This window comes from Schistocerca nitens, chromosome 1, assembly GCF_023898315.1.
Source record: "Schistocerca nitens isolate TAMUIC-IGC-003100 chromosome 1, iqSchNite1.1, whole genome shotgun sequence".
NCBI classification, from domain to species: domain Eukaryota; kingdom Metazoa; phylum Arthropoda; class Insecta; order Orthoptera; family Acrididae; genus Schistocerca; species Schistocerca nitens.
The window spans coordinates 494,248,052-494,270,248 of record NC_064614.1 but is presented as its reverse complement, the minus strand read 5'-3'; the positions used below and the strand labels follow the sequence as shown (position 1 = coordinate 494,270,248).

At 42.8% G+C, this 22,197-nt stretch overlaps 1 protein-coding gene across 1 annotated transcript in view; it reads left to right on the top strand.

The window, feature by feature from the left end:
• LOC126236124 (cardioactive peptide) overlaps positions 1–20,458 on the top strand; it is a 391,608-nt gene extending 371,150 nt beyond the window's left edge. The window contains exons 5-6 of the mRNA XM_049945201.1: positions 14,843–14,935; positions 20,082–20,458. Coding sequence (XP_049801158.1) covers positions 14,843–14,935; positions 20,082–20,105 — 117 coding nt within the window. The 3' untranslated portion in view covers positions 20,106–20,458. The remainder of the gene's footprint in view (positions 1–14,842; positions 14,936–20,081) is intronic.
• The last annotated feature ends 1,739 nt before the right edge of the window (positions 20,459–22,197 follow it).

The following is a 22,197-nucleotide window of genomic DNA, read 5'->3' as shown; positions in this document are numbered from 1 at the left end:
TTTTCTGAAAAAGGTACAACATGCTCATGTACCTATGATCAAATATTCCATTGAAATTTAAAAGCACTGCAGTCAAAAAATATTGTCAGTACTGTACTTAACAGTCTATCTATTATATTACTACTCTACTATACACCCATCATCAGTAAGCGAAATTACATTAAGCAGAAGTGTTATCAAAAACCAGTTACAAGTCATGTACGTTTTGACATAGAAGCTATCGGAATCTGACACAAATTTCTATGTTCAATACAGATACAACTATGTAGACATTATAGATATTCAGTTCATTTGCTGGTATCACATGCCCCATGGTAATAGACCTTCTGTTTTAAGGTACAAGATGGTGCTCGACCGACGCAGTTATATAAACTGTTCCAAAAATACATGGCCTTTTGCTCACCATAAAATTCTCTAACTACAGAAGTAACAGTATACCCCAATATGTTTAATACGCTAGCTGTCTGGGCTAAAGGTAATCACAAACAAATCCTTATAGCGAAAGAACACTACCTTTTACGTTGCTGGGTAAATACGCAGTCGATAGTGATACTCTCCAAGATCTGATTCTCACCATTTCATCAAATGCGCTGAGTCGCGTGGTGCATTCGCGCCAGTGACAGGATACACCTATGTTGGCGGACTACGCATTTCCACAGATGCCTACCGACGTCAATTGCTGGCAGCACTGTGCAGCCGCCCCCCCCCCCCCCCCCCCGCCCCGCCCCGCCTTACCCCTAATATCGTGGGGACGTCACCACATTTCTTCATGAGACGTTTTCTGAGCACTGGATTGGAAAGTGGGTTACTCAGTCCCCGGGTCTGATTCCGCTGGATTTCAGTGCCTTATCAAGGACATTATTTACAGAACAAGGGTTCGATATCTGGTAGATTTGAGGCAAGGGATCTACGTCACGGTAGTGATCATAATACAGTCATACTTATGAACACGTGGAGAGAAGTGGAGTATCGTTTCGATGTCCGTCGAGCTACAAACGGGGCCCACATTGAACTGTAACGACATGCATAAAAATGTTTGAGCTCTTCTGTACAGTGTTGGACAAATGAAGTTATAAGCCTTAATGCATACTGAAATATAAACAAATGGTTTCGTATTCCTCTAGACCGGACACCCTGTATTATGTGGCGGTTAAATGTGTATAACGCGAAGTATTTACAAATGCTGCGAGAAACACAACCTCATGTCTAACAACAACAATAACTGTAGAAGAATGACGAACTGTTTATGGCGGTCTGTAGTGCGTATTCCTTCAACTGATTCTAATATCAGTCACTAGACCGAAGTGTCCACCAAAAACATTGTGTGTTTCTAGGTACTCTAGAGACAACACTCTCTCCTCTTGTTCCATTCTTCACGATACTAATTATGGAATATATCGTTCGCGCTGCAATTCGCGTCATCGTTTGCTCGTCCCGACTCGTCCTTATTCACTCAGTGTCCCGACTTCACAAACATACTAAATGCACGCCAAAAGCTCAGCTCACTTCCTTGGTCCAACAGAGACCGGTGAGGGCAAGATTCTACACGTCCTACCGGTATCGCTGTCTGTACCCCTACAAAGCGTATGGTTGTGATGAGTACTGTCCGATGCGAGCCACCACATCGCTCTACTCCCCGCACCCATAGGAACTCGCTTTAAAATCTCTTTCTCCTACAAAAATCAGACAGGAACTCTGAAATTACCGTATAGTATAGGTTTCTAAGGTATTTCTATGTCAAGAATATGTTTTAAATTATAATTAGTACCAGCGTTACTTTTTTTCCCCAAACAGGTGTATTTTTTGCCGCACAGAAAACACCTTTAAACTTATCACATCGTATCTCGAAAATTACTGGCTTACCAAGAAATCCGTCTCGGCATTCTTGTGCGTCCTTAGAAATTTATCAGTGGGGAGGGAGGCGGTACCGGCAAGACTCTAAAATTGTCTTTTTTACATGAATGTGCTGGCCCGTTTCGAGACGTCTCATGCCATAAGAACTAAATTTTATAGGTGACTCCAAAAACTCGTTACCTATATGCCACATAACGGATAGCTGTCCACTCAAGACTTACATAAAAAGCTCTACTCAAGATTTCTTTTCTTTTCAGAGAGAGGGGGGGGGGGGGGAAGGGAACAAGTGCTTCTTGTTAGCCCCCCCTCCTCCCCTCCTGCTCATCTTCTCAGCAACTGATGTTTCCAAAGTCACTGCGCTTGCTATGCATTAGCATTTTGGAAAACAGCATTTTTTGCAGTTTTTCCAGTATTCAACTGCCCATAAATTTGACGTTTAACATTTCTATCTCCTTCAAAATTCACTTAAAATTCTGAAATTCACAATTTGTACGATCTCTGCAGTGTCTCCAGTCACATTAAAAACTGTTCTTAATTTTGCTGAGGGCAGAGGTACGTTTCTTCTTTAAAGAGGGAAATTTTCGCGTTCAGAACAGTTTCTTTTGCCATAAACAGCAGCGGAAGGAGTAACTCAGTAGCAGCAGACAGTGCCGGGCGCCCTTAGGACCCATAGGCCCGATGTCTGTCAACATGTTCAATATGTTACAGTACTTTGGAGCACCTTCTACAATCGAATTCGATGACCTTTCTCTAAGTTGAAAATCTCTGTAGGAAGCAGGATCTTAGGATCCCAGCTCACTCTCTTCGTGCACGAGACTCACAAGGCAGCAGATACTAGGCTGATGCTCTGTGTCTTGGCTTTTGGAAGGCATTTGATATGTTTGCGTAATGTCGCCCAGTGAACAAACCAGAAGTAAATAGAACATCGCACCAGAACTCTGATGAGATTGAAGAGTTCGCAGCAAATAGAACACATCATGCAGTTCTTAAAGGAGATGAATCTTCAGGGGTAAAAGTAACATACCCCAAGAAAATGTTTTAGAGGTATTACTGATCATATTATATACATATAAATGACCTAGCCGGTAACGTCGGAAGGTCAAAGAGGCCGTTCATATATGATGCTGTTGCGTAGAGGTATCAGTGCTAGCAAACTGTAGGGAAATATACGAAGAAGGTCGAAGATTGCCGCAAGCGCTGGCACAAGCGTACGCTCTTGGATTGGCATTTGATCCTCAACATAAACGCATATATCGCCTTGAACATGAATAAGTGGAAATATTCGTTACGTTTTTTAGTACACAAGTGCCGAACAGTCACTGGAAACAGGCACATCCATTAAATATGTGGTAAAATGTGCACGGGACGCGGAACGACAACCTAAAAAAATCGCAGGAAAAGCAGATGACATACTGAGAGGCACTGGAAGAATTCCCCGAAAATGTAGTGTAGCCATTACGAAGGAAGTTTAAAAAATCCTCGCTCGACCGGAAATTGAGTACTGTGTGTGGTGTGTGTGTGGTTTGAGGTTTTCGGGCGCTAAACAGCGTGGTAATTGAGTACTAACAGTCAGGGACCCTATCATGTAATACTGATAGAGAAAGTAGAGGAGACCCCAGAGGGGTTCGTTTAGTACGTGCGAAACCATCGCGAAGATGTTCATCCAGCTCCAGCGCATGACAGTTTGGCTTACCGTTAAAATCCAGAGAGCTTACTTTCGTAGAACAGTCAGGCAACATGTTGTTTCATCATGTATTCATCTCGTGAAAAGAGCGTGAATAAAATATTAGAGAGATCCAAGATCACAAAGTCGTTCTTGGCAGCAGTCATTCTCCCCACACTGTTCGTGGCTGGAACAGAAAAGAGGAGAAGTGTCAGTGCTACACGAAGTACTCTCCGCCAGACACGGGAAGGTGGCTTGCAGCGAACAGATGTGGAAGTAGATGTACTCGTGGTCGAACACGATGGCAAAATGAGACGCCCCACATTGTTCTCTTGGCAAGATGCTAGTGAAGGTGGTTCCGACTTGCTGATAAGGTGTCTGATGTGAGTCTTTATCGTAGAAATAATTCTCATTAGTGTTTATGCGAAGTAATGTTGCGCTAGTGTCATGCAGATTTTTCATGCGAACTGGAAAGGAGGGAGTGAAGCTCGATTTCTGTAAAGACAGGTTGGCAAAAAACTAAAATTGGCCCGAAAATTGTTTTCCGCGGTTCGGGACAACGTAACCGAGACGGCAAAGATATCATAAGGGAATTATCAGAATTATCCGAAAGGAGCTCGATCAGCTGGAAATATTGCCTGAGAGAGAGAGATAGCCGCCCCCCCTCCCCCCCCCCCAGAAAGACCCGATGAAATAGCAACACTCGGCAGGTGCTAGAACATTGTCAAAAAGAAGCGGCATGTTTAGCCGCACCATTTTTCTCTAGCGCAGGAGTTAAAGATGCCTCCAAACTAAACCGTGCGTGTTTATCTCAGCTGGCCATTTCTGAATGATAACGGAATGTTTGGATCGGCTGATTTTCATTTCTTCAGATGAGCTAGACTACCTCTTAGATCGCACGCTATGACGTACCCATCAGAGTCTTCAACAGTACGTAGAGTAACCGTTGCATAAAAATAAGACTTGTGTTCGGTACCGAATTTCCAGACAATTTTTTTTTATATACTTCCTGCGGTTTAATGTTTCAAGCAGATGGACTGGTCCTCATAAATGATGTCTCACACATATTCTGAAGAATTAATTCAATGTGGAGTCAAAGAAAAACAGTGTTCTCTTTGTTCCACTTCAAGACGGTTCAATATTTCCACACGATTCTACTACGGCGATATACCTTGTATTTTTAACGTTTCTTGCAAGGTTAACTTTTCTAGCGAGTCGTTAATACTGCGAAAAAGCTATAAACATCCCAGTTTTAACTGACATCTGCGCGAGTTATCCTTCCATTCTTCTGAACGGTGAATTTACACCACCAATATGCAAGTGCACAGAATACCCACTACTGTTTCTAGACACTGTGTAGCGTTTCTCCGTTGGAGGTTATCTCTACCTTGCTGAAACGTAAATGAGACGACGCAGCTCCTCTTTTAACCAAATATTCTCACGATACATTACTGTGAAATCTTGAAATCTTATCCGGGAATCCGCAGTAGCAGTAGTACGAACGCATACAACAAATTCATACCATAGGTTACCTTTAATGAAACTGATATTTATCAACTAATCTAGTCACTCAGGAAATAAATACACCGAAGCAAAAAAGAAAAAATCAGTCACATTTTATTAAATTCGGATGTTTTACATTAAACTCAAGAGTCGCTAGACATGTTCCGTGAAGAGCACAAGAAGATACAGGAAATAACAAAGTCGAAGTATTTCTGTAGGTTTTCTGGTAAACTGTCTGCGGTCCCAAACATGTATTATAACTCTGACAAGTCACTGATTTCAGCAATAACACTTTCATTCTTTGACGCTTTGATCTGCCAGCCACCTTACGGTTTGTGGTGAAAGCTACGTCCTTAAACACTGTTTATTCAATATAAATACAGAAAACGAACATTGCAACATCAGCATGTGCTATACAACTGTTGGATGTTAGAAGTAATGGTTTGTAACACGTAGCTCACTTTTATAGAATATTAATGTATATGTATACAGTAGTAACGAAACTTTGCAGCATACAGCATGCGCTGTGCAACTGATGCTTGTTACTACGGTATATATACATGTATATTCTATGAAAGTGAGTAATGTGTTACCATCTGTTCATCACAATGGAAGCAGATAGATGGTTATTAACAATAAAGCTGCCCGTACTGTCGCAAGCCAGCACCCAGCATTACGCTTTGCAATAGCTATGTAACCTCCTGTGCACCACTGAAGATGAGCCTGGAAAGGTTCGAAAATCGATTTATGGAATAAACAACTATTTCTTCAAATCGTTCAAATGGCTCTAAGCACTATGGGACTTAACATCTGAGGTCATCAGACTTAGAACTACTTAAACCTAAGTAAACTAAGGACATCACACACATCCATCAACGGCCGGCTAACTATTTCTAAAAAGTGACAGGCTGCAGTTTTCTGTATTTATATTGATCACATATCCCTTTCTGGCGGTATAGCCTGTGTACATCCCCCATTTCTCTGAGTTTACCACAACGTTCATTTGGTGAGACACACGTTGGAGGAAATAAGATGTAGCTTGTCTCTTCTGGGCTATATCCGTTCTCAGAATGTTAAGAATAAGTCTCTGACGCACGTCGTCTCTCTGGTAGAGACGTCCGCGACGCTTTCTCGGTGTCTCACGATACTATTATTTCAGTATTCTCTGTATTCCCAGTGATAAAGCATCCAAACTGACAAAAACTATTTGAGAATAGGTAGGAAGAGAATTTTATCATTTATCTCTACGGAGATAATTAACGTTTGCTTAGAATTATCCCAACTGACCCCATTGCGATATATGCCTCTCTTACAACTAGACTTACGTATTCATCCCACCTTAAATCACTCCAAGTACGTACTCGTCGATTTTTAGCGTTACGAAAATTTCCACTGACTGATCGTCAACGGCGTAATCAGACAATTACCATATGGATCGTAATGTCTTCAGTTTCGTGTGTAGCACAACCAGATTCAATCATAATAAGGAGTGTCCATCACCTTCTGAACACATGACACGAGAAGAACGATCACATAATCGATTCATTGTTCTGTGATACGCGGCCAGCGATAGTTAATTAAGTCGGAACACTGAAGAAAGACGACCAGCTGAACGTTAAATCACGAGCCTGCTTTACCCACGTCAGCGAACGTGCAGTAGCTCTCAGCAACAGCTGGATATTCCGGCAAGCGATTTGCGTCCCACGCAAATGAATTGTGATTTATGCTATGAGAACGAGACAATTCTGAACGCATACATTCAGAAATCTCGCATCCCGTGCGAAGCGTTTGTGCAGCCGTAAAGCAATCGACGCAAGCGGACCATAAATCGCAGCCGTCAAGGGTTTAACTGACATATATACGGTACGAGTGTTGCAAAGCTGTGGCGGACGCCAGAACGCAACCAGCAGGCAGCAGCAAACGCTGTGGGGCACGTGCTCTGACACAGAGCTACACACAAAACCTTCTTTCTTGTCCTATAGGATCAAAGTGTCCTCCACAGCTAGACAGGTGATAAATTTACAAAATAGCCGAGAAGGTCGAATTCGGGACATGTTCGAGTAATCATCCACAGGTTCACGTGAAGGGTGCGAAAAGAACCCTAGGACGACATACTGCTCGTAATGGAAAGCCGGATTTCGTGTCTATATACAGCCAGTCGTGACACGTTGATCTTAATGCCTTTCTTATACATCAAGCTGCCTACTTTAACAGTACCTGCATCTTGGGCCGTACGAAGTCTATGAAGACGTGGAAGTAATGTAGAGGTCCAATACAAAATTCCATAAAACAAGTGTCGAGTTTTTATTGATTACAGATATACAGCTATTGAAAGTAATCCAAACAATGCTCACAGAAGGTATTAAGAAAAGGCAAATATTTAAGTTACAAGTTTAGTTCTTTTAAAATTCTACCTCCGATTTCAATCCACTTTCAAATTCTCTTGGCAGCGCCACGTCGAGCTCTTCCGAGATCGTCTTGGCGTTCTTTTATGAAGACGTCATTATTCATAGTCCGAACGATCAATTTGTTTCTTGTGTTTACCATTTCTTCGTAGATTTTGCCTTTAAACTATACGTACGCACAAGAATTTGAAGGTGTACTGTCCGAGTTATCTTGGTGGGCAAGAAACCCGACCGCGTCTGCCGACGCAGCTTGTGGGGAATGTTAGGTTCAGATGTCGTGTCAATAGACGACTAGAATTTGCAGGAGCCTCGTCATGTTGCAAGCGTGTGCCCGTCCCTGTACCCTTTCAACAATGCTGAAAGCTCGTTTACGGGAAAAGCCAGATAACGAAGCCCTATAAGGTTCAAATGGCTCTGAGCACTATGGGACTTAACTTCTGAGGTCATCAGTCCCCTAGAACTTAGAACTACTTAAACCTAACTAACCTAAGGACATCACACACACCCATGCCCGAGGCACGGTTCGAACCTGCGACCGTAGCGGTCGCGCCGTTCCAGACTGTAGCGCCTAGAACCGCTCGGCCACGAAGCCCTGTAAGACGATGTGATAGCACGACGGGTTTAGTCAACTGATTGTCTATCATACTACAGCACACATTTGCAGAGAGGGGTGAAGATGAGTCTCCACAAAGGTATGTGGGTTTTCACCGAAATACTGATGCGAGACACGAAGGTTACTGACATGAGTGAAAGTAGATTCGTCGGTACACTAAATAAATGCGATTAGTCGGCGATTTGCATTTGGTCAGCAACAAAAATCCAATCGTATACCTTCAACTCCAGCTCAGAGGTGTTGAATCCGTTGTTACTGAAGAGGACAGAGACTGTCTATGTGTAATGTCTGCCACATTCTTGTATGTTGAACAGTGAATGGTGTAGAAATTCTGCACGTCCTTATTGAAAGACTACGTTCTGCCTACTGAATAATGTCTTCTACTTCGTCCACATTCTGTTCATTTACACGTTCATATGAGAAATAACTGATTGGCACTGCACAAGCCTCACGCAGTTCGGTGAAAATGTGAATGAGCACTCTTGAATCTGGTACTCTGCAATAAGGAACTCATTTGCCTTCTTCTCTACAAGCAGCAGCACCAGCGTTTGATCATAACGTATAGGCTTTCGCCGAAAACGTCTTCATTAGTTAAAACTTCCGGGCTGAGAGGACGTGGTCGATCTGTAAAACTTCTTCTTCCTGACGTTTCGTTGCCAACTGCGGGAAACATCTTCCGAGGTGAGTCAACGGCTTGCTGCCGGCCGTGGATGCCCCGTTTATATAGTCGTTGACTCACCTCTGGGGATGTTGCCCGAATGCCCGCAGTTGGCAACGAAACGTCAGGAAGAAGTAGTTTAACATATCGACCACTGCCTCTCATCCCGGAAGTTTTAACTAATGACAGCGTTTGCCTTCATAAATACCATATCGGCATACTCAGAATTTCTAAATACAATATATGATCGAAATTATCCGGACACCCCCAAAAACATACGTTTTCCATATTAGGTGCATTGTGCTGCCACCTACTGCCAGGTACTCCGTGTCAGCGACATCGGTAGTCATTAGACATCGTGAGAGAGCAGAATGGGGCGCTCCGCGGAACTCACAGACTTCGAACGTGGTCATTTGTGTCATACGTCTGTACGCGAGATTTCCAGACTCCTAAACACCCCTAGATCCATTGTTTCCGATATGATAGTGAAGTGAAAACATGAAGGGACTCGTACAGCACAAAAGCGTACAGGCCGACCTCGTCTGTTGTCTGACACAGACCACCGACAGTTGAAGACATCGATACCTCTCCTCAGTGCAGCACTCCGTGAAGAATGGGCTGTTATTCCCCAAGAAGCCCTCCAGCACCTGACTGAAAATATTCCTGCTCGAGTGGAACCTGTCATCAAGGCTAATGGTAAGCCAACACCATATTGAATTCCAGCATTACCGATGGAGGGTGCCACGAACTTTTAAGTCATTTTCAGCCAGGTGTCCTGATACTTTTGACCACATAGCGTACATGAGGTATGCGTAAACGATATGGTACAACTGGTCAATAAATGACCATCACAATCACAGTCAGTCGAAAAATTCATTTATGTAAACTTAAGCACAACTTCACAACTTCAAAACAAAAATGTCAGTTGATAAATAAACGTACAGCAACTGGAGTACAAACACGAGGAATAAGTTTAATCGAAAAAATTGGATACATGTTGTACAGAGTGTAATCTTCTAGTTAGTCTATGCTACTACCTCCAAAAATATTTACTGTTTCTCCGGGAAAGCCCTGAAAGGAGATCAAAATGCGTCGTCATTTCGGCAGATTTAGATTCTGTAAACTTCCAAAAGTCACCTCGACTGACGAGGGTAAATCGGAAATTTATCGGTCTCTCAGTAAAATATTCTGTCTGTTATGAAATAAACTGCTCGAGTTATTCCCCTTCAGAGCAATGTACATTGGAATGAGGTGACAGTTAAAGTGAAACCAGCACACAGATGAAAATGTTTATTGCCACAGTAATAACTGCAGTTAGTAACATTTATTGCTTCTATAGTTCTTTTCCCTATGAGATAGTGTTCAGCACATTCTGTCAATTACTAAGTTATGCAGTAAGATGGCATTTAACAACATCGTCAACATCGTAGACCACATCTATAGAATTTTGTTCTTCTACGGCTAAATTCTCCATCTAGAATACATTAAACAATTCTTGTTACATCTCAGTTTGCCAAAGCACTCGCATCAGGAATTTTAAGTCTTCTGTCTGGCAAATTCACAAACAAAGGTGAAGGGGTAATTGTTCCACCATCGCCTTGTTTACCGTATCCACCAGTATAAGCGTTTATGAACTTATAATACCAGCCAGACCTTGTAACACAAAAGAACATTATATTTTCGATTTTTTTAAGGCAGCACAAATAATTAGAATGCAGTTTCGTCTACACCCACTTGTCTGAAGTCGTCGACGTCTACACTTTTCGTTTTTAACAATTCGATAATCTTACCCTGTAACTTTAGTTGCCTTTCATGATTCTCGCAATAGTTGCATCTCCAGCACGAAAATCAAACGTTGGACTGTTAAATGACTGACCTGTAGACAGACGCCTGAAGAAATTGCGATTCGATAAAGCGTGTGCATTGCTCTCAATTTATCGTGTATTCATAGTCATGCAGTGTGGTTCGCAAGAGTAACATGTTGTTAATCGCACACAGTATTGTTTTTCAGCATCTCCTGTACGAAACAGATGAACAGGGTTACGTTGTAAATTTAGGACTATCTTTGTTTCCATTCCAAAGCCAAAACAAACTCATTTCCACGGCGTTATCAAAGCTCCATCATGAACGCCTCGTAAAAGTTAAGAGCAAAGCTATGCGTCAGTCTCCGTTCTTTTTAGCTCTCTTATCGTTTATCATAGTTCCAACGTAAATGTACCTTCAGAAAGAATGGTTGGTACTGTAGAATGAAACGAACAATTCAATAATGTAGCTTATGGTGAACTACCTTGACATCTTACACTTTCACTCACGATCATTCTATTGTACCTATGATAATTTAAATCACATCTGAATAAAGAGGTACAATGGACAATATTTAGACAAGCAAATTTCGCCTGACGATAACAACACAGCCTACTCACAAAATACTGTGCACCTCTGCCTCAACATCCCGGTCACTTATTCGAGAACTCTTTGAATATTGTATATTCCAGGGGATAAAATAGAAGAATCGCTCTTTTCTTGCTACTTGGTGATTTCTCTAAGAACTTTAGTCAAGACAGTCAGGTTTTTGGTGCAGTGTCAAAGACGAACGACAAATTTGCCAAATTTTCTGCATTTGGTCCCATTCCACACCGTTCACAAACTCCATAAAATACAGTGATTTTGTGTCATAGTCCGTACGGCGAGAGAACACACTGTTCAATGGGTTGACGCCATCTGTCTTGGGTTAGCGACGCCACAGCCAGTCACGTTACGCGATTCTGTATACGTCTCTCTGGCAACGCCTCAGTGTTGCCGCAGAGTTTACGGTTCCCAAACTTTTCCTCTGACGGAGCACTCTGAGAATCTTGGTACTTCAATGGAACGCCTTGTGTACTTCGAAGGTTAACAAAAATTTTAACAAACACCATAAAATGTATTTTACTAAGTGATTACTTCAATTTTAAGTCATAACAATGACACAGAAATAATAATGAAGTTTTAAAGACGTAATTAGTATCATCAAAAAGCCGACATAAAAACGTTGTGTTATTGATAGTTTTTCGCGGACCACTTATTCGCTCCCATCAGAACACCAGTGTTCGTTGGAACACAGTTTGGGAAACCCTATAGATGACTTCTGTGATAGATGACCTTTTGTGTTTCGCATTTGAAAGTTGTTAACAGCACTGCTAGCTGCTAGTTTACTCTTTCTCCGTGTGAAGTATAGTAGATGAGAGAGCCTTTCCTCGTTTTAATATACGTGCCTGGGGCATGGCAGGGGCGGATCCAGTGGGGGGGGGGGGGGGGGGGGGGAGCAATGGGGGCAATTTGCCCCCCCCCCCCTGGTGCGTCACGGATCTTTTTTTTCCGACTGCCTTAGGGGCTGATTACGTCGGCCTATCTAGTATGTTTTACTTGAAGTTGAAGATGTATACAATGGCACGCAGTTTGATGTAACAATTCAAAAAGAGACCTTGAAGCCTCTTCCATTTAGTGAATAAACTACAGAAGAAACAACTGTACTTACGAATAAAATGATAATATTCGCTGAGGCATGAGCGATCTGTGTCCCTTTTTCGGCACTTTCCCTGCAGTGCGTATGTAAGATTTTGTTTCTAGTGGCAATTTGCAAAGAGATGGTGTTGATAATTAAGCGATGAACACCGAAGGAATACTTGAAAATATTCTCATTAGTTGCAAATAGTGAGAACCTTAAGACAGTCCCTTTTATTCTGCAATTGCACGTTTTCGATCTGGATGAATGCTTCTCCCCCATTTTGGCTTTCTTCTCACTTTTGATGCGGAATGTGAACAAACATTAATCAGCCAAATGTAATAATGTACGCGAAAATAACGACTGTGGATTCATTCACAATCCATTCTCTCATACAGTAAGAATATAAATGTTACGGTCAGCAGATTCAAACAGATACTGAAGTAAGTAACAATATAAGATGATTTCCTGAACACAGTCAAATATCCTATTATAACTTTTCGCAGTCGTATCGTCATGCGCGAATTCGATGGCAACATTCTGTCATATGAAAGCAATTGGTGAACTAATTTCGAAGATTTAAGAATGGAAACGAACATTAGCATTTTTATAAATTATTTTACATTAGCAGACAAACACGGAGTTTTTCAAGTGCACGTGTCGTATTTGAAGAATATTTTTTAGGTAATGCAGTAAGTTATTTCATTAAACACACTTAACATAGCGATACACAATTAAACAAAAAGCAGAATATTATATATATATATATATATATATATATATATATATATATATATATATATATATATATATATATATATATACGAGGGCCGTTCAGAAAGTAACCTCTGGTTGATTTAAAAAAATACACCAAGTTAAATAAAAATATTTTAATATATACATCTTACAACTACATCTTTGCACTATTTTTCTACATAGTCTCCATAGCGATTGAGGCACTTATCGTATCTCTTCACAAGCTTTGAAATTCCTTCTGCATAAAAATCACCCGCTTGTGCCTGGAGCCAGCCTGTGACCGCATCTTTGAGCTCTTCGTCGTCATCAAACCGCTGTGACCCGAGCCATTTCTTCAAATGCATGAAGAGGTGATAATCACTTGGCGCCAGGTCTGGGCTGTAAGGTGGATGGTTGATAACGTCCCACTTGAAGGACTCAAGAAGGGCCGTTGTTCTGCGAGCAGAGTGAGGACGGGCGTTATCGTGCAAAAAAACGATACCGGAAGTCAGCATACCACGGCGTTTGTTCTGTATAGCCCGTCGTAACTTTTTTATTGTTTCACAGTACACGTCTTGATTAATGGTCGTACCACGTTCCATGAATTCAACCAACAACACCCCTTTGGCATCCCAAAACACCGTTGCCATCAGTTTTCTGGCAGAAAAATCTTGCGAGGCTTTTCTTGGTTTGGTAGGCGAATTTGAATGTGCCCACATCTTTGATTGTTCTTTTGTCTCAGGGTTCACGTACTTAATCCAGGTTTCGTCACCGGTCACGATTCTGTTTAACAATGGTTCTCCTTCGTCCTCATAACGTGACAGAAAGTCTAATGCAGAGGCCATTCTTTGAGTTTTGTGGTGGTCGGTAAGAATTTTGGGCACCCATCGTGCACAGAACTTACGGTAACCCAATCTTGCTGTCACTATCTCGTACAAGAGTGTCTTAGAAATCTGTGGAAAACCAGTAGACAACTCCGACATTGAGAAACGTCGATTTTCACGAACTTTTGCATCAACTGTCTGAACGAGTTCGTCAGTCACCAATGATGGTCTACCACTCCTCTCTTCATCATGAACGTTTTCTCGTCCACTTTTAAATAAACGTACCCATTCACGGACAACTCCTTCACTCATAACTCTTGGTCCGTACACGGCACAAAGCTCACGATGAATAGCTGCTGCAGAATATCCTTTGGCTGTAAAAAACCTTATGACAGCACGCACTTCACATTTGGCGGGGTTTTCTATTGCAGCACACATTTCAAACTGCCACAAAAACTAGACTAGCGCAGGTACGACGTTCACTCGACCACGGCTTGATGCCGACTGACCTGTTGAGTGCGTGAACGCACAGATGGCGTCGCTACTCCCCCCACAACCCGCACTGTGACCAATCGGAGGTTACTTTCTGAACCGCCCTCGTATATATATATATATATATATATATATATATATATATATATATATATATATATATATATGTGTGTGTGTGTGTGTGTGTGTGTGTGTGTGTGTGAAAGAGAGTGGAATAGATTTGTCTTGGCGTACCTAATTTTTCCAATACACGGAAAGGAACGGGACTAAGCCATGCCTCCGCCCTAGCAAAAACTACTCGGCATACCGAAGGTGGAAGAAGAGAACACAAACTAGACAGCAACTTCGCTTGGTTTACCCGACTGGGTGACTCTGACGTTAAATTATTGGACTTATATTCGAAAGGAGCAGGGTTAGAATCCAACTCAAACCACATTGATTAGGTTTCCCATGATTCCTCTAAATCACTTCGTGTGAGTACCATGGGGGCTGCTTGAAACACACACAATTTAATTCTTCCCCCGTTCTTGTGGAACTGAGTTTGTGGCTCTCCTCGAGCGATCATTGGCTTGGGGACGATAACGGCTGAGCCCTTGTGTGTGCTTGTGTTTCAGATGCAGACGAACCGGCTGGCAGACTTCTCTCGCCCACTGGCTGTTGCGCAGTACCGCAAGAAGAGGGCAGCTGCCCCGCCCACTCCTGTGCAGGTGGGTGTAGCATCACACATACCCTCCGTCCGCCTACCACTTTCTACTCATGCTCTCACTTCAGAGCATGTTTTAATATCATCGGTAAATCTGTTACTGGTTTCACGGCACTATGCACGTTCCCGGGTGTCATTTTACACCACTCTAACTCGTTGTTTCAAATTTTGTGTTTACTCTGACACTCTAAAATCTTGAAGGCACCACGGATAAAATACAAGGAGCGAAAGATTATTTACAACTTGTACAAAAACCAGACTGCAGTTATAATAGAGGGAAGGGAAGTGATAGTTGAGAAGGAAGGAACATTAGAATTTTAAGTCCCGTCTACAATGTGGTCATTACAGATGGAGCACAAACTCGGATTACGAGAGGTGAGGAAGGAAATCGGTCATGCCCTTTTCAAGGAAAGCATCTCGACATCTGCGTGGAGCGATTTACGGAAATCACGGATAACCTAAATGCAAATGGCCTAGCAGCGATTTGAACCGTCGTCCTCCCGAACGTGAACCCAGCCCTGTGCGCTACCCCGCTCGGTACTTCTGCCAGAGGGGACTTGGAAGAGCGGTTGAACTAAATGGATAGTCTCACAAGCTGCGACACTGTCGCGAATAAAACAGTGACCCATACATACACTAAGTTTCCTTTAATTTGCGTCTATGGATACGAACTTTTTGTTAAGATTAGCGGTTTCGGTCGATAATGACCATCGTCAGATCTGTTTTATAAAAACAAAATCCTAACGTACTGCAGCCATGGTGGCATCGTCAAATGTTAAATGCAGTACATTAGGATTTTGTTTTTATAAAACAGATCTGATGATGGTCAAATGGCTCTGAGCACTATGGGACTCAACTGCTGAGGTCATTAGTCCCCTAGAACTTAGAACCAGTTAAACCTAACTAACCTAAGGACATCACAAACATCCATGCCCGAGGCAGGATTCGAACCTGCGACCGTAGCGGTCTTGCGGTTCCAGACTGCAGCGCCTTTAACCGCACGGCCACTTCAGCCGGCTGATGATGGTCATTATCGACCGAAACCGGTAATCTGTTAAAAAGTTCGTGACCATAGACGTAAATTAAATGAAACTAAATGGATAGTGTCTTGAAACGATGTTATAAGAGGAGTATAAACAAAACTGAAACACATATAAGAGAATATAGTTGAAGTAAACCTGGCGATGCTGAAGGAATTGGATTACGAAACGAGACAAGTGAGCTTTGCTGTTTTAACAGCAGTTGGCACTGCAAAACTATTGAAATAATAAACACTAGGTTAGATATGAATGTGACACACACGGGCGGCGCAGATGTCGTCGACGCAGGTAAGCAGCCCATTTATAGTATTACTAAGTGACTATCCCGGAACCGGAACCCGAAACAGATTCCAGAAAATTTGATTTTCAGTTTTTCACGTTATTACTGACCGAATTAAAAAATAAAATAAAAATCAACATAATCCAGTCATTTATAGGTACACTCTTATGCTAAAAGTTAAACGCAGTAAGACAAGTCTTAGAAACTGTGAGTTTGCCTTGAAATAGCGGCGCGCAAATACCGGGAATTTATTCATCAAGTATTCGAGAATGAGAGTATTTGGCGACTTCCAACAAACGTTACTCATAATTTCAAAACTTAACGAAACTTTTAGTCGCTAAGACGCTCCACAAAAAGGTGAAAGGAAAAAAGCTTATTACTTGCCACATTTTTCACTGTTCATGCAGTAAAAATTCATCATCAGGCACCATATTTTAATTTTACTTCTTTACTACTTACTCTATTCGTAACAAACTTTGCAGTCAATATCTACATACAAGGTGATTGAGCTGCACGTACCAACACAATGTATGTAGCCCGCAATGGCTTCAAAAAACCAGATGGAAGAGATTCATATTCTCTCGCTAGCTACATCCAAACTATTTGTCCTTCAGAAAAAACGAACATTACCACTTTGTAAGACATTTAATGTAATTAAATTTGGTATTGGGATACGTTTTCGCCGGAGGCCACGGGTTTCTAGTTCTAAAGAAAACGCGTTTGAGGGTCACTTTTGTACATCTTTCTTGAATAACTGGAAAACTAAAGCCTCCAGCGGAAACGTATCCCAGTAAAAAATTTAACTATATTGAATGCCATCCAAAAAGGTCCTGCTTATTTTTCCGTGGGACTAACATTTTGCATGTATCATGCGAAATAATGTGAAAATCTAGCGCCTGGTATTTGAGGGCGTCTCAGGTTGCATAAAATCCATGGGTAGCCCCAACCGAACCACCCTGCATATCGCTGAGTATACCTGAAAAATTACACTACTGTTCGACACATGATTCAAGAGATACGGCGACATAAACACTAAGATGCATGAAAAACTAGCGTGTGCTTAATATAGCGCGCAAATTACTCATACCACGGAGGGATTTTTTCCACCGTGTACAAACAGTGGAGATTAATCGATGAGCGGATACGGAACCAAAAACTTCTGATGAACTTATCTCCGTAAATGCATGGTTTCCACGCTAGAGACCATTTATTCAATTATACAATGCTACACAGAGACTGCAGTCTAACAAGCGCTGTACCGTGCAGCCACATTTACAGTATGTATTGAAAATGGTTTCCATGTGCCTCAACACATGCGTGTAAGCGACGTAGCATGTTCTGTCTCACACGTTCACAACGGTCAGGCTGCATCCGAACAGTGTCAAAGGCAGTATCAATACGCTGCTCCAGTGTCTCCACGTCTGGAAAGGGCTCTGCATACATGATACTTTTGAGATAGCCCCATAACCAGAAATTGCACGGGTTGAGATCGGGTGAACGAGCAGGCCATCAACTGGATCCTCTCGTCCGACCCATCGAGCAGGGAAGACACGATTGATAAGAGTCCGGACATTAACGGCGAAGTGTGCTGGAGCACCATCATGCAGCAACCACATACCCACTCGAATCATCAATGGTACTTCTTCCAGCAGGGGAGGCAAAGTCACCCACAAGAAACGCCGATAGTTCCAGGCTGTTACGTGGCGTGGAAGCAAGACTGGTCCCAAACTACTGTAAGGTTCAGGCAGATAGTAGGGAATTCTGTCGTTAATTTATTTCAAAAGATTAACTTCATTCCCTCATTACGGTCAAGCATTAGCCGGCAGCTTCGGCTGCCTGTAATTTCCTCGTCCCACGGTCTGGCAACAGCGAGCCAGCACCGGGGTGGGCAATCTTGATCACGCACCTCCCTCGTGTCCTGACAAGGTAACGCCACTTCGAATGGCAGACGCCGCTATTCATTAACTTCGACCAGTTTTGATGCAAACTATGCATCGCCTACCACTACGCTCTGGCTCACCCTCGCCTCCCTAGGCCTGACTCGTGTTGCCCATTTGAATGCATTTTGTGCCAATAAATGGCCTCGTCACAAAAATTGTACAAATGATTTATTTCCGCCCACCGCCTTAGCCGCTCCAGCGATCCTGAACACTAGGTCGCTAATTATCCCGGCTCACACATTCCAGCTGCACTGATGCTGATGATTCGCTGTCACCGTACCACGGGGATTCTGCATGCTATGCCACCGATGACTGTTATCCAAAGTTGAAGATAGCACTCCGCGTACAGGTGGCCTCATCCGTGAATAGCGCAGTGGTTAGACACTGGACTCGCATTCGGGAGGACGACGGGATGGTTCCTTTCAAAGGGCACGGCCGACTTCCTTCCCCGTCCTTCCCTAATCCGATGAGACCGATGACCTCGCTGTCTGGTCTCCTTCCCCAAAACAACCCAACCCATCTGTGAATAGGATGGATGACACAAATTCCGGTGAAAAATCCTTGGTGAAGAAATGTGTCACAAAACTGCTCCCGATGTGGAAAGTCTGTCACTAATAAGCGCTGCACACACTGTAAATCATAAGGGTAGTAACAACTGTCATGGAGGGTGTTCCACACGGTCATCTGGCTTACCCTGCATGGCGGCCCAACTGCCTGGTACTGACACGGCGGTCGCCTTCTACACTGTTAATCACATTTTCTCCAAGTCTGGTGTCCGAACATGTCGGGTACGTACTTCTTGATTTCCCGCTTCCTGAAAAGACCCTGTCTCAGACAAACGGCGAAACACTGTTGTAAACATTGAATTCTGTGGTTGTTGTCGGCGGGGATAAGTTCAAAAAATGGTTCAAATGGCTCTGAGCACTATGGGACTTAACTTCTAAGGTCATCAGTCCCCTAGAACTTAGAACTACTTAAACCTAACTAACCTAAGGACATCACACACAGCCATGCCCGAGGCAGGATTCGAACCTGCGACTGTAGCGGTCTCGCGGTTCCAGACTGTAGCGCCTAGAACCGCTCGGCCATCCCGGCCGGCGCGGAGATAAGTCTCCTGATACAACCTCGCTCCCCGCCGCCAGTTCCCATTTGTCGGGAAGCTCTCGACTCGAATACGGAACCACTGTGTACACCGCTGTATCACATCCACTGCAAGGTGAGTCAGCCAGAAATGTGAATCGGACATAACATTACCAATCACTATGGTAGGAGAGGGGGCTAGGCCATGACGTTTGAGGAACAGTACAGTACCACCCTCTAGGAGAAAACCATGCATACTGTAAGTATGGCTGCATGGTGCAGAGCGTTTGGACTGCATTATCTGTAACAAAGTATGACTGAATAAATGGTCTCCAGCATGGAAACCATGCATTTCCGGACATAGGTTCACTAGACCTTTTTTGTTCTGTACTCTCTCATCGATCAATCTCTATAGTTTGTACACGGGGGGAAAAATCACTCTATATATCCAGTGTTTCATAATGAGTACACTTGACTCCAACAAACTCCTTCAAACCTTTTACAAACGTTTTCCACTTACATGCTTAACGTCAAATATTTAACACATTAAAACATTTGTAAATAATCAAACGTTTGAAGGTGTTTTATACATGGGATTTCGGTTCGCAAAGGAATCTGGGATTAACTGGTAGAATAAGAACGGACGCCTAAGAAGGGATCGAAACTGCGGAGATTTTAGGACCACTGTAAGCTTGCATTAAGCACGGCGGACATCTTTTATAAATAGTTGTAACTGATGTTTTTGCCTGCAGTGAGCTGTGTGACGTGGGCCTGCTGCCGTGTGACGTGCTGTGCCGTGTTGTGTTGCAGGGCATGAAGCCGTGGCGCCGGTAGACGGAGCGCGGCCCGGTCCCGCCAGCGGTGGCAGCTACCGCCACAGCCCGGCACGGCGACCCACCGCACCGCACATATCTAGAGAAGAGAAAGCACTCGTAGTGGCCCGCTACACTGACCCTCACCCTGCCCTGTACTGTAAATAAAGCATCGGACGCAGATCTCGTGTGCTAGTCATTTGTAACCTCCCCATCCATTCGCCCTGCATCCCCAGTAAACTTCTGGGTGTGGAGTTCTGTTCCTCTTATGTTATAGAGGAGTTACGCACTGTCTCTAGTAAATGTCGTTTCCTAATATTGTAATGTTTACTTGTGTACTCTGCATGCATAATAAAATACGTTCCTGTACTGTAATGTTTCCTTTCAAACGTTTCTTATCGCATTCTCGTGGCTTTACATTGCCGTTTCCAGGAATTAGCGGCCTCCATCTTACCGATAGGTCTACACATTTGCGACTTCCTTTGTGTGGATGAAAGTACGCATATTTTTAATCTTCGTAGAGGCCATGTCAGTAATTCCAGATGTTACAGCAGACTTAAGAAGAATCAAATAATTCCAATTGCAAAGAAAGCAATTGCTGACAGATGTGAACATTACCAAACTATCAGCCTAATAAGTCATGATTACAAGATACTGGCACTAATTCTTCGCACAAGAATGGAAAAACTGGTAGAAGCCGACCTCAGGGAAGATCTGTATTGATTTCGGAGAAATGTAGGGACACGAGACGCAATACTAACCCTAAGACTTATCTTAAGCTATGGAAAGGCAAACCTACGTTTATAGCATTTGTAGACTTAGAGAAAGATTTTGACAATGTTGACTGGATACTCTCTTTGCAGTTCTGAAGGTAGCAGGGGTAATATACACGGAGCTAAAGGCTATTTACAACCTATACAGCAACCAGACGGCAGTTATAAGACTCGAGGGCATGGAAGGGAAGAAGTGGTTAAGAAGAGAGTGAGATAGGGCTGTAGCGTATCCTCGATGTTATTCAATCTGTACAGTGAGCAAGCAATTAAGGAAACCAAAGAAAAATCTGGGGCAGGAATTAAAGTTCGGGAGAAGAAATAAAAACTTCCAGGTTTGCCGATGAGGCTGCAATTCTGTCAGAGACAGCAAAACACTTGGAAGAGCAGTTGAACGGAATGGACAGTATCTTGTAAGCAGGATATACGATGGTCATCAAAAGCAAAACAACGGTAATGGAATGTAGTCGAATGAAATCCTGTGATGCTGAGGGATTTAGATTAGGAAATGAGACGAAGTAGTAAATGAGTTTTGCTATTTGAGAAGCAAAATAACTGATGATGTTGAAGTACGGAGGATATAAAATGTAGGCTGGCAATGGCAAGAAAAGCATTTCTGAAGAAGAGAAATTTGTTAACATCGAGTATAGATTTAAGTATTAGGAAGTCTTTTCTGAAGGTATTTATCTGGAGTGTAGGAACGTATGTAACTGAAACACGGACGACAAACAGAATAGACAAGAAGAAAATAGAAAATTTCGAAATGTGGTGCTACAGAAGAATGCTGAAGATTAGCTGGATAGATCACTAACTAATGAGGTACAGAGTATAATTGGGGAGACGAGAAATTCGTGGCATAATTTGATTAAATGAAGGGATAGGTTGATAGGACGCGTTGTGAGACGTCAAGGTATCGCCAGTTTAGTATTGGAGGGCAGCGTGAAGGGTAAAAATCGTAGGGGGAAAGCAAGAGAAGAGAGAGAGAGTGTGTGTGTGTGTGTGTGTGTGTGTGTGTGTGTGTGTGTGTGTGTGTGTGTGTGTGTGTGGAGGGGGAGAGGGGGTTGAATGTCGTCGAGGGAGACCAAGAGATGAATATAGTAAGCAGATTCAGAAGGATGTAGGTTGTAGTAGTTATTCGGAGATGAAGAGGCTTTCACAGGATAGAGTAGCATGGAGAGTTGCATCAAGAAGTCTGATATTAGTTAGAAACTGTGCATGTCTCTTGGGGCAGCGTAACTAAAAGTTAATTGGTTATTATATTTTCGCTATTCATGTAGTAAAATTGCAGCACTAGACATGACGTTTAATTTATTACTTCTGTACTACCAAATCTACGTGTATTAC